The 13,475-nt window shown below is 34.1% G+C and overlaps 1 protein-coding gene across 1 annotated transcript in view; it reads left to right on the top strand.

Moving 5' to 3' along the window:
• The window catches only part of LOC134698024 (furin-like), a 32,688-nt gene extending 19,419 nt beyond the window's left edge, over positions 1-13,269 (top strand). The window contains exons 9-14 of the mRNA XM_063560313.1: positions 1,052-1,155; positions 3,355-3,464; positions 4,678-4,795; positions 6,729-7,036; positions 10,700-10,756; positions 13,184-13,269. Coding sequence (XP_063416383.1) covers positions 1,052-1,155; positions 3,355-3,464; positions 4,678-4,795; positions 6,729-7,036; positions 10,700-10,756; positions 13,184-13,269 — 783 coding nt within the window. The remainder of the gene's footprint in view (positions 1-1,051; positions 1,156-3,354; positions 3,465-4,677; positions 4,796-6,728; positions 7,037-10,699; positions 10,757-13,183) is intronic.
• Positions 13,270-13,475: the final 206 nt, after the last annotated feature.

The raw sequence follows: 13,475 nt of genomic DNA, 5'->3' as shown, positions 1-13,475 counted from the left end.
GGTCAGTAATATGACATATACACGACAAATGCGACAGCAACTCATCGACATAAAAAAGAAAACGGCTTCTGACAATCTGTCTTCGATTGTTCCATTTAAATCGTTCAAAGAACCTTTCATCAAAAGTGACAACTAGATATTGATATTAATATTATGGAAATAAAATTAAATTAAAAAATGTAGACATAAAAACTAAGAGAGTGCAGGTATATTTGAATATATGAAGTCTAAGTAATTCAGACACCATTATAACCAAAATAAAAACGATAAATGGACATACAAATATAACTGAGTATCACATAGAAAACTAACTTCTTATCAACACGAACACCGACCATAATCAAGGGTGAACTTAGAACTTGGCTTGAAACTAGCTCTAGCTGTGTTTTAAATTGATTTTGTTGTGTATCGATATGATGTGTTAATCCCTTTTCAAATGACTTTTATAGTTTTTTCGAAAGATGTTCTGTTACACCACTGTCCCTGGTTAGCGGTAAGGTAGGCGCCAGCAAACATTTTTGACCTCGCCACAATATTTGGTTTTAATAAAAAATTAAAAAATCTTTCTAAAAATTAGACCGTTTGTTTCCTCAATTGAATTGTTTTATATTTTTCATGTCAGGACCTTTAACGTAGACAAAACGGTATGGGTTTGTCTTATTGATGATGGCCATACGGTTGCCAATAATTGCTAATGTCCACTCCATTTAAACTTTGATTAAAATCACAAAAGGATTGAGACCGGATGGATCGACTGTGAAAACGGTCTCTTCTATGCATGAATAACTTATTATATGAATCCAAACTCAATGAAAATGTCAAAATTGGGCATAGGACACAACTAATAAAAATACATACCAGACTAGTAACTAAAGATATAAGACCACTCGAACATGTCGCTAGTTAATGCAACTACAATAAATCAATCAATTTGTAATGGTATCAAACTTTGTGCTATATGTACCAAGTCAGTAACCTCTGGCCTTGAAACGAAGAATATGAACAGGAAATTGTATATTTGCTGGAATACATTGATAATAATCCATTTTAGACAACAACTACAACTTCATCAGGATGCAAAAGTGATGGTATCCAGGGGACGTCGTACGCAACAGCTATTGCTTCTGGTATTGTTGCGTTAACTCTCGAGGCTAAGTAAGTATATATGTCGCTGCTGAAATTGTTGCTTTAAACATGTACAATAATTCAAAGGATCTATAATCACTAATAGCTACTGGTATTTGCAAGGTAAATATCTACTGTTTATTTCTTCTTCTAAATAAACTCATCATAGAGTGAAAATCGATGCAAATTGTATTCCTCAAATGACCTGTATAGCGCTCTAACATTTGGGACAAACATTATCACTATTTACAATTATTGGTTATTTACACGAAACAAAGGAGTACCATTACTTACAGCTAGTTGGGCTTTTAATTGAATATTCAAAATAGCCGTTGTTGCATTAATTATCAAGGCCCAGCAGCTTGTATTTTTGCTGACACGAAGTAAGTAAACACACATATGGTTGATCTGCATAAAGATGCAGATAATTAAGAGTGTATAAAAAAACTGATACTAAGACATATTGCTGTTTTTCTAGTCAGGAAAAACTATGTATCTTTTACTAGTCAGTGTAAAGTTGAAAGCAAGTTAAAATGATACCATGGAATTAACATTTACCAGCATTGCTGCTCTAACAGCTGAGGAAATATAAAAGTATCAACATAAACAGGTCTTGTTATTCGATGGACCTATATCCTCTGATGGTGTTGCGATGATAGTATAGGCGCAAAATGTACCAAAGACAGCTAGCATATTTGCTAAACAAATTTTTAAAAGTTGGAAACAAAGGACAAATGTATTGTTTGTATCATATTATGTGCAAACAATTATCTTAAAGTCCTGAAGCTATTGCTTAAAAGTGTATGACACATCATTATTATAATGAATATATAAGTGATTAAAACACATCTCTTACTGTCAGTTTCTTTATGTAGTAATATTTTAGTAATATTCGATATGAAAAATAGTTATTTTTTTTTCTAGAACTTCATTTTGATGGTTTTTATTTGATTTATACGCAACTATCTAGGCTGGAATACTGTACAACACCTTATATGTATTTTGACATCGAGATGTCTCTTTCCTATTTGCAATTGATTGCTGTCGCAGTAACTTATAGATCCATCTCAGTTTTTTAATATATTTCAAATTATCGGTGTTATATACAAGTGAATACCTGATACCACTGCTATTGTTCAGCATATATTCTGAAAGATTCAATAATTAGTATCTTTATTCGATGACATTGTTTACCGTAGCAGTTGGGCTGAATTAATTATCACTACATGTACTTATTGTATTTTGTTACATTGGTCTTAAACTTTAAGTCAGGAAATAGTAAATGGGCTATGTCGCAGATTTTTATCAAATTTGGCATGCAACCTTAACTCGTTGAACTACAAATGAAAATCGAAAAAATAATTCATTTATCTCTTTTATTATCTGAAATACTACAGATTGATTTCTTTCAATATGGGTGAATATTTGTATAGATAGCACATAAAATCGGCGAAAAATCTTCTTAAATACGGGCTTAAAAACATCAAATCTCTATTTCTACTCCATAGATTTTTCTTCAAAAACTATATGTTGTTTACACCTACATTTCTGTTTTAATGATATAGAATAATAATATGGTCACCGACTTCGTTTTTTGTCTAATAATCAATTTGTTACCTTGTTGGTAGTGAAAAACGTAAAAAATCAGCGTTTTACGGCATGTAACGCGACGACGTTACGATTATTTCGACGTTTTGTTGGATTTTAACGCAAAGAATACGAGTGTGAATGATGTATACCGTAAAAACGAAGTCGGTGACCCTATCTTTATTTTGCCATCGAGCCAAAGTTGTATGCAAAATTTTACTGAAATCTGTGACATAGCCCATTTACTGTAACTTGACCTTAATTACCATCATTGTAAAGGGTAGTATCATCTCATACATTTATGGACTTTGGTTACATTAATCAAGCATTTGCGAGCATTGTAGGGGGTATTATTATCACATGTGCCTGCTGGTAATTATATTCTGAACCTAATGCTTAACTACACAAATTCCAATATAAAAAAAAACCCAAAAACCCAACAATTTGAACAAATTTGTTTGGTCTTTTCTACAGTATCATTTACTTTCGATTTAAATAAAGGCTTCCGTACTCCAACTACTCAAATATCATGACTAGAATGGTTTATACTACATTGTGGTCTATCTGGGCAATCCATATCTGTTCCTAAATTGTCTGCCTTTCTATATCTGATTTTAGTCCTCTAAATGATTATATTTACAGCCCTAATCTGACTTGGAGAGACATTCAACATCTGATTGTTTTCACATCAAACAGGAGTGGTTTTAACGACACCTACTCTAATTGGTCAATCAACGGAGCAAATAAAGAATGTAAGATTCGACAAATTAACTATTGCAGTACCATAGAAACAAATGAATATAAAGACTAACAAAAATGAAAGATAAACATCAGCAGTTCAACAATTCTAAGATACGAGAATTTAATAATCGATATAATGTTTTACATGCTTGATAAATTTTCATTTGCATCTTAACATTATGTTATTCTTTGAATTGTTCTAAATTATACTGTACATTTTTTTGAATCGAGGGCCACTTATGAGACAAAACGTGCGTCTTTTGTAATGATTATATCGTTACGTGTAGCTATTTTATTTATCAACAGAACGGACCACTGAAAGTTGTAGACAGATGTAACTCATGTTTCCGATTACTTATTTTTTACTAACTATTATGTGATGTTTAATATTATTATATTTACTAATTAGGACTAAATGCATTTAAATAACTAAATATGCTTAGTAATGATTGACTTTGATGTTCAGAATTGCAACATTTTCATAGAAGCTGACTTTAATAGAAAAGGCATTGTTCATCAAAATTATATAAAGGATAAGGGAGGCGGAAGAGACAAAGGAATGTTTAAACTCGCAGACGAAATGACATTGTTATGGCAAAAAAAACCTAAGAGACAAATAAGAGTCTATAAAACAATACCGAGAAAACTCAAGACTTAGCAAAATAAATTCCAACAACAAATCAGGGTGCACCACAAATGCCCCAGAAGGGTATGCAGATCCCGCACATCATGTGACAACCCATCATGTTGCTAATATTATTATACATATAGAGATAAGTCTCAACTCAGTGATATCACAGTCGAACAGTATGTGGGTTGTGTTTGAGATAATAATTCTGCAAAATCAGAAATGTCTGCGTGGAATAGAGATTATGTTGATGTTTTCTATAAAAATGTACATTAAACATTGGTAATTAATGTTAAACAGTATGAAATGTATATTAGAAATAATAATGATTTCATTACATATATCTAGAAATGCATTTGTTATGTAAGTTTCCAAATTAATGCTTAACTAAAATACAGCGAGTCGAGCAAATACGTTTACTGCATAAAAAATGGGTTACACAATATACAAAAGCAAGTTAAAAACGTGGGAATGAATATCAGTATTTGAAAGAAACAGATACCAACATTTATAGCTAGTTGTTTCAAAGTGAAGGTGTTTAGAATATGAAAAAATCTTTAAAGAATATATATACAATGTTTTTACTGCATTAACAGTTAGCCAGGTACTTGGTTTTGGTTTGATGGACGCAGAAGCTATGGTGAATTACGGGAAAAACTGGACAACAGTTCCAACGCAACAAAATTGCACTTCAGCTACCAGTTCTCCAGATTTGTAAGTAAACGTCTAACACTGCTATTTGTTTTAATGACTGCTTATGCTTGCTTTCGTTAGCTTACTCAATTTTATAGATACAGAACTTTACATGACGTGTCAAGTAGGTAAGAGAACATTATTACAAGGATATCATTACTCTGCACCTTTGGGCTAGTTTGACATGTTATAGGGAATCATCTTATGCAAAAACTAAAAAGAATATTAATCTAAACACTTATTTCAATGGGCAGGACCTTTGTTCAAGGAATAACATTCTGCAGACATTCGCATGATCGACAGCTTTAGAAACCAAACGAATGCATTTTTGCATTAGAAAAGATTGAAAACCAAAAAGTACCCATATTTAATTACCAAAACTGTCTAAAGTCGGCATACAAACATAACAAATGTAGTCGATTCTAAGCATACTTATGTATTTGTCAATTAGACAAACACCAGCATACATCAGGGAGTCATTAATATATGATTATATTTTATTCTATTGAAACACAATTGTGTCGTATGAAACATTTGAAACGTTTGAAATAAAATAGTTAGTATTAAGAAGCTAGAATTGTGTCGTCTGAAACGCTTAAAATTAAACAATTAGTATGAAGAAGCCAAATCATGCTCTCTCTTGTTAATTCATAGTTGTAAAGTTTTCTAGTATTCAAGATTAAGGAAACATTATCAACCTAGGATATGTTAATATATATATATATCATATGTTTCATCGAATGAAGTGATAAGTGATAACTGAGAGTAATAATATATGAGCCATAACAAATGTGTTTTGCAAAAAAGGGAATTGGTATCAAATATTGAACGGTGCGTTTCTGCCAATTTGAACAAACTACTGTGAACTGTGAATATTAACATGCCAAAAAATCCACACAAATGTAAGAACATTGAAAAATAAAACGTCAACCGATGTAAATTTCTCAAAAAGGCACCACGATGAACTTTCAGACATATATATATATATATAATATATATAAAGCCACAACTATTACTGATGAACATATCCAAAAACGAAAACTGCTTTTGTGTTGGCGTTGATGTCACTTGAATGTAGCAAATTTCGTTTCTGTATCCAGAATATTTTACTCTCCTCCCGCTGCGCATCATTTCAGGGAATCTTTTGTTAAGTCAATTTCATTTCATTTGATTAAAATCATCGAAGGAATTGTTAGACTATCGGACATGTTGGATGACTGGAAAATATGGCGTCTTTACGATATCGCTACTATGCTAATTGCGGCGCATGTCAAATAGCTGATTTGAATCAATATCAAATTAGAGGCCACAGATTGAAGATCTAGAATGTAGATAATTGTTACAGGTTACACTAAAAAATAATGTTTAATTTCTTTTGGGTTGCCTCACGAATGTTGTTGAGTCATGCATTATGTGTGCGACATTTGAAGTGGTTATCAACACATACGCGGCATTATCCAGAGATTTAAGCACAATATATGGGTGAGGTCTATAAGCATTTATTTGTGTTTATGACATTATTATTTATATGTTGATCATATATGATTGTCTATTATTGGGACCACTGAAGAAATCTTTAAATTTTACTCTTTGTTCCTTTTAATGCCGTAGTTTCAGTTCAAGTACCAGGTCAGGAATATGGCAGTTGTTATCAATAATCCGTTTCTATGTATGTTGGCGTTTGTTTTTGTAGCAGTTTAGTGTTTCTGTTATTCCGTTGTTTTCCTCTTATAGTTGACGTGTTTCCCTCGGTTTTGGTTTGCGGCCCGGATTTGTTTTTCTCTTAATCAGATGATAACTATTGAACAGCGGTATACTACTGTTGCCTTTATTTAGATGATCCGAAAAAGCAAACCGCCTTGCCGAAATAAAGAGGACTATTGTAGATAGCTGCAAGTGCTTTGGCTGTATTCAATACAATATTGTGAACAGTTTATGTTTTAATTAATTACAGGAGCACCAATACATCGGTATCTGATTCAATTGATGTAACATCTGGTGACTGTTCAACGATAAACTTTTTAGAACACGTGGTAGCTAACATTTCATTTTCCTACTCAAACATGAGAGGTGTAACGAAGTTGTTTTTGGTATCTCCATCCGGAACCAGAAGTCATCTATTACATTACAGAGAAAAAGACGCTGTCGATAATGGAACAGCAGGGACTCAAAGCTGGGCTTTTATGTCAGTACATTTTTGGAAGGAAACTCCAATCGGAATCTGGACTCTGGAAATAAGTTCTCATAATAAGTCTGTAACCGGTAATACATATTAATTTTTACTTTTGGTTCATACTACTCTCTCCATTTCCTTATGACCTCAACTAATTAAACCATTTGACCATTCCATTGAGGGAATATAGAATGCTTTACACCACATGGTACATATGTGCAGCGATTTTTTGTTTATACGATCCTTTCAAGAGGGGCGAAAAATACCGGAGGGACATTCAAACTCATAGATCAAAACAAACCTGACAACGCCATGGCTAAAGAGACAGACAAACCTAGTACACAGACACAACATAGAAAACTAAAGACTAGGCAGCGAGGGTAATCTCAGATGCTCCGGAATGGTAAGCAGATCCTTCTCCACATGTGTATGTCAAGAATACAGCATTACTGATCGTATTACGTGCATCTCTAATTAGTTAATTACAAATATTCGAATAGATGGTCGTCCAATCTGATTTGATTTGTAGAGAGTGGAAACGCCATCAAATTTAAAATTATATAGAGTCCTACACTATTCCATGATCAGATCAAACATCAAAGCCGATTCATCTTTTTTTTTATTAAAGACCTTCTTCATAATTACGGATCTAATTGTCTCTCTTTTAAGAGTAGCCAACATCTAGCTTATAACACTGATTAAACCCTTTAAATATATTGAAAAAATGTATAAGGAAGACGCCACCAAAAACGTTTCGCACGTTATACCGGCGCGTATAATGAAACCACTTTGATATTCTCAACCTTCATGTTTGGTCACTTATACTGTAAACGACGGACAAACCAATCAGAACAATAAAATAAGTGATGGTCATGCAATCGATCATCATTTTTAAGTGGACGAATACATTAAAAGCAGTGGAACATAATTGTACTGTTATTATGCATTTAGCAGCAATGTTGTATTCATGCCATAGTAGTTATACCAATCTTCAAATCTCATAAATCGAATATGAAGGAAAACAATTTAACACAAACAAACATATTGAATAACATGAATTACAAAAGGAGCGAGACAGGTTCGCCAACAGTATACGAATCTCATGCTATACAAGCAACATCCAACATGCTAATCGCTATCCAGTCAAAATGTCACAATAGTACACAATCAGCAAAATGACAGATTTGAAGATTAATTTACACGATTTGAATCATATCGGTAATTAGATGAATATAGGGGTAGCGACCGTAAGTTTTAAGTTTTTTTCTATTTCAGTGTTTCTTCTTCATAACCTTGCCGGAACATTTCGGCATAAGGAGTAGTCACTATTTCAGATGATACATTTTGAAACAATGATCTTGAACTAAAAAAATACAAATTTACATTGTTTAAAAACTTTAAAATCTATGAAAGCGACAAATTGTGTACTTGGAAAATAAACCCAACTAATACACTTTAGCATACATATTTTTAATCCTGGATTTTTAAAATCTGACAGTTAAACCCATGCTACAGAAAAGAAGGGGTGAGTTTTACTGTGCATGTTTATAAATAAGCATCCACGTTCTATCGGAATGGTGACGTAAAATGTAATGACTTACATGTACATATGAATATTGTAACGCTCTTCGCACGTTAAAAACCTATGGTATGGGCTTTGCTCATTGTTGAAGGCCGTACGGTGACCAATGACTGTTAATTTCTGTGTTATTTGGTCTCTTGTGAAGAGTTGTCTCATTGGCAATCATACCACATCTTCTTTTTTTTTATATCAACTCCTTAAAGTGTCTGTCGGTTGCCTGTTGCAGGCTAACAAATTCCACTGTGCTCCACATGTTGCCCTTATTCACGTCAGTCTAGTCGATCCATTTTGCAAAGCATAGTATTGCAATTGTTGATGAACATGCTTGAAATAGTATGTAAAGCAAATAACAGCAGGCATTCAATCAATGTGAACTAACGTAAATCGGTAAGATAGATAAAGTGTGACAATCATCAAAATAGCCGATTTAAGAAACACACAATTTGCTTGAAAAAGAGAGTCGAAATATACAAAAGGGATATTCAAACCAATGAGTCGAAAATAAACTGACCACGCCATGGCTTAAAAAGGAGAAGACCAATAGACAAACAGACAAACAAAAGCACACACAACACATCATAGAAAAAAGACTACGCAACCAACAACTGGGGTGATATCACTTGCTCCGAAAGAGTAAGCAATCCTGCTCCACATGTAGCACCCGTTGTGCTGCTCATGTTAGTTGAAACCTGGTAAAAAGTCTAACTCGGTAGGTCATATTCGGGAAAAAGGGGACGGGATTGTAGTTACGACATTTGAAACTTATTCGCTATCATCTGTGAAACGGATATTCTATAACGGCCAACCAACTCGTGACGGCGTCAGTAAAATGTACGAAGGGTGATTTCAACTTCACTACTTGGAGCTCTTGGTTAAATAGATTCCTTGTGAGCAGCGATCATACCGTATAGCGGGTTATTTTCGCGGGGTGTAAATTTTCGCTTATTTTCGCGGATAGAACAAAATCGCCGAAATAAGTTCCGCCAATTTAAACGTGTACATGCAATTATAATGTTAAAAATGTTGAATCCGCCAAAATAATAACCGCAAAATTTTTTGGTATACCTTATTCAATGAAAATCGCGAAATTTTACACCCGCGAAAATAACCCGCTATACGGTATATCATGACAGGAAATACAAACCCTTGAATATCGTATCAACTGGGAGATATGTACTCCGTATGCAGGCTATACGGGAATGATGCTACATAGAAATGGAAAGTTCACAACTGGGAAGCTGAAATCACCTCTGTTTTCGTAAAGTTTTGTTTTCAACTGACCCTCATTGTCAATTGTTAGATGTAAGTTAAGATATCAGGCAGACTTAAATGTATCTGTTGTATCCTTTATCTCAATTTCGATGGGATCGATGCGTTCATCATAGTCACCAAATTTTGAATTATTTATTGAGTGAACATCATCTATATCATCAAAAGTAAAGTTAAAGGATATAGCTAACTTCTTTTCTTTCTTCATAAGAGGTTCCAATATGAAGTCAGCCTCATATGAATAACAGAACAAAGCGGCAAGTAAGGGGGCACAGTTGGTTCACATGGTAATGCCGATTTTTTGTAGAAAAACACGTCCTCCAAACGTAACAAATATGTTGTCAATCAAGAAGGCAAGAATTTTCATAATGTCAGATTCAGGGAATGTTTTGTTTGAACTAGAGTGCTTTTGACAAAGTAGGATTTATCTCTCCCTAAAACAAAATACTTGTATATACGTTGGACATTCTTAATAATGCTCTAGCAGTAATGCTCTTGTAGTATGAATTCCAAAACAAACATGAAATAATAGAAATACGTACACAGGCACAATATGGTCACCTGAATAACACATGAATCTCACGTGAGATTCACATTAAAATTTCCAGTAAAATTCAACACACCAGAGCACATGAACTTTTAAAATAAAAAAATGGTATTTCTGATGTATCTAATCAATTTGTAAATTAAAATGATATTTAAATAACTTTATTTTGAAAATTCACGTGATTTTCACGTGACTTTCACGTAAGTATTAAATTAGATTCACGTGAAATTCAATTGAAATCAGTTCACGTGAGTTTCATCTAAATTCTTGTGAAAATCATGTGAGTAAACTACATTGTTCTATGTATTTGGTACTTGTTACCTTATTTACTCAGCTGTTCTTTTGAACTTGTAGTTACCTTAAATAGCTGGTCACTTGAATTTTACGGAACTTCAACCGATCCATGGCCAAGTGAGTATACTTTAATGAGCAAGTAAAAAACGACTGAGATTCAACTATAAAATGGGTTAATTCCATTTATGTTGACATAATAAATAACTACATATATATTAATAAGGGATGTTTAGTATTATTTTTGATGAGACAACTTTCAATAGAAAATAATAAACGCAGATGCAATCAATTATAGGACACCGTAAGGCCTTTGACTCTCAGCAATACCGATACCATAAAGCTAGGCATAAAAGGCCACGACATGACATATTGAGAACAATGCAAACATAAATATGAAATAAACTCATCATAGATACCAGGATTAAACTTTTATATTTATGCCAGATGCGCGTTTCAACCTATAAAGACTCATCAGTGACGCTCGAATCAAATTTTTTTGAAGGGCCAAGTGAGCTTTTCTCACCACTTGGTGTCCGTCGTCCGTCGTCGTCGTCGTCGTTAACAATTTACATTTTGAACTTCTTCTAGAGAACCACTGAATGGAATGGAACCAAACATGGCATGAATGTTCCTTATGAGGTGCTGACCAAGTGTTGTTACTTTGTAGGCGATCCATCATCCAAGATGGCCGCCAGCGGGGGACTTAGTTTAACATAGGACCCTATGGGTAATGCATACAAATGACTTCTTTTAGAGAACCACTGAATGAAATGAAACCAAACATGGCATGAATGTTCCTTATAAGGTGCTGACTAAGTGTTGTTACTTTGTTGCCGATCCATCATCCAAGATGGCCGCCAGCCGGGGACTTAGTTTAACATAGGACCCTATGGGAAATGCATACAAATGACTTCTTCTAGTGAACCACTGAATGGAATGAAACCAAACATGGCATGAATGTTCCTTATGTGGTGCTGACCAAGTGTTGTTACATTGTAGCCGATCCATCATCAAAGAAGGCCGCCAGTGGGGGACTTAGTTTAAGATAGGACCCTACGGGAAATGCATACAAATGACTTCTTTTAGAGAACCACTGAATGGAATGAAATCAAACATGGCATGAATGTTCCTAATGTGGTGCTGACCAAGTGTTGTTACTTTGTAGCCGATCCATTATCCAAGATGGACACCAGCGGGGGACTTAGTTTAACATAGGACCCTATGGGAAATGCATACAAATGACTTCTTCTAGAGAACCACTGAATGGAATAAAACCAAACATTGCATGAATGTTCCTTATGAGGTGCTGACCAAGTGTTGTTACTTTGTAGCCGATCCATTATCGAAGATGGCCGCCAGCAGGGGACTTAGTTTAACATAGGACCCTATGGGAAATGCATACAAATGACTTTTTTTAGAGAACCACTGAATGGAATAAAACCAAACATGACATGAATGTTCCTTATGAGGTGCTGACCAAGTGTTGTTACTTTGTAGCCGATCCGTCATCCACGATGGCCGCCAGTGGGGGACTTTTGAATGAAATTAAACATGTTCCTTTCCTTATAAATGAGGTTGGGTTGTCACTTTTAGCCACATTTCATATTTTTGTATATGCTTTCAAAAACCCAAGTAGAATCAGGTGAGCGATACAAAGGCCAAACAAAGTATGAAGTTGAACAGCATTGAGGACCAAAAATCCCTAAAATGTTTGCCAAATACAGCTGAATTATAACCTACTGTTCCTGGATTGAACACCGTTTGAGTCTTTTGGGTGTGATTGTTTAACATATATTTTTGCGTGAGTTACCTATGTGACATAAAAACAACAACGGATAATCGAGAAAGAAGAAGTCTGAAATAAGAACATGTAGAATCTAGTTATGCCAATCGTTTTTGAGGTAATGGACTAACAATGACATTTTGGCATATTGGTTGCTTAACATATAATAGGTATATTCCAATGTGGGTCTGACAAGGGGCATGAATTCTTTTTTCTTGATCAACTTTTTGGGGATGTTTACATATCTTTTGCGAAAACTGATGGTAGTATATACTTTGAAACAGATTATATTGATGGGCTTACTCAAAATGAAATCTTATTAAATAGGTAATTAAAGGATGAGATATATTTATGGTCATGTAATGTTTAGTTATATCAAACTAAATTTTGATTCTTGGAAATGGAAAATGCATTACAGTTACTAGAGTGGTACGGCAAACAATGCACCACCGTCAAATTTACAAACTCTGATGTCGTCTTTTGTATCCGTAAGTTTTTCATTTGCGTGGCCGTCAGATTATTTTTTATTGGATTCATTGTTTTCTAACTGAATTAGACGAAAGTTCATTTAAGGTATACTAAACTGATCGGTGTTTCCTGCATACAATTACCCTGTAAGCGAGACTTTATTCATAGATGGAAAAGCCTGTTACTCAAACCTAAAACCAGTCTTAATGAGTAAATCTTAGTTATTTCTTGCGATATCGGAATCAACCTGCAGGAATCATTAATTACTCAATCATTTTGGGTATTTTTAATAGCACATTTCAGTAGCGTCGTAACAACAGACACAACTATAGACGTCGACACAACAACATCAACGGTAACTGTTACTCCGTGTAAGTAGAAAATATGAATCATATATAATTAAACATAAACATAGCATACCAATTTAAGTGTGCATAAAAATGATATGGGAATAACTGCATTAAGTATGTTTCAGACTATAACGATTGGAAGCCAGATATTTTGAGTACATGCAAAGGACCAAATACAAATACCATCAGCCGTCTGAAGTTCTATACAGTTTGAATAAGAGTGTTGCAAATTTGA

Source organism: Mytilus trossulus, chromosome 14, assembly GCF_036588685.1.
Source record: "Mytilus trossulus isolate FHL-02 chromosome 14, PNRI_Mtr1.1.1.hap1, whole genome shotgun sequence".
Taxonomy (NCBI): Eukaryota; Metazoa; Mollusca; class Bivalvia; order Mytilida; family Mytilidae; genus Mytilus; species Mytilus trossulus.
This window is presented reverse-complemented; position numbering and strand designations above follow the sequence as displayed.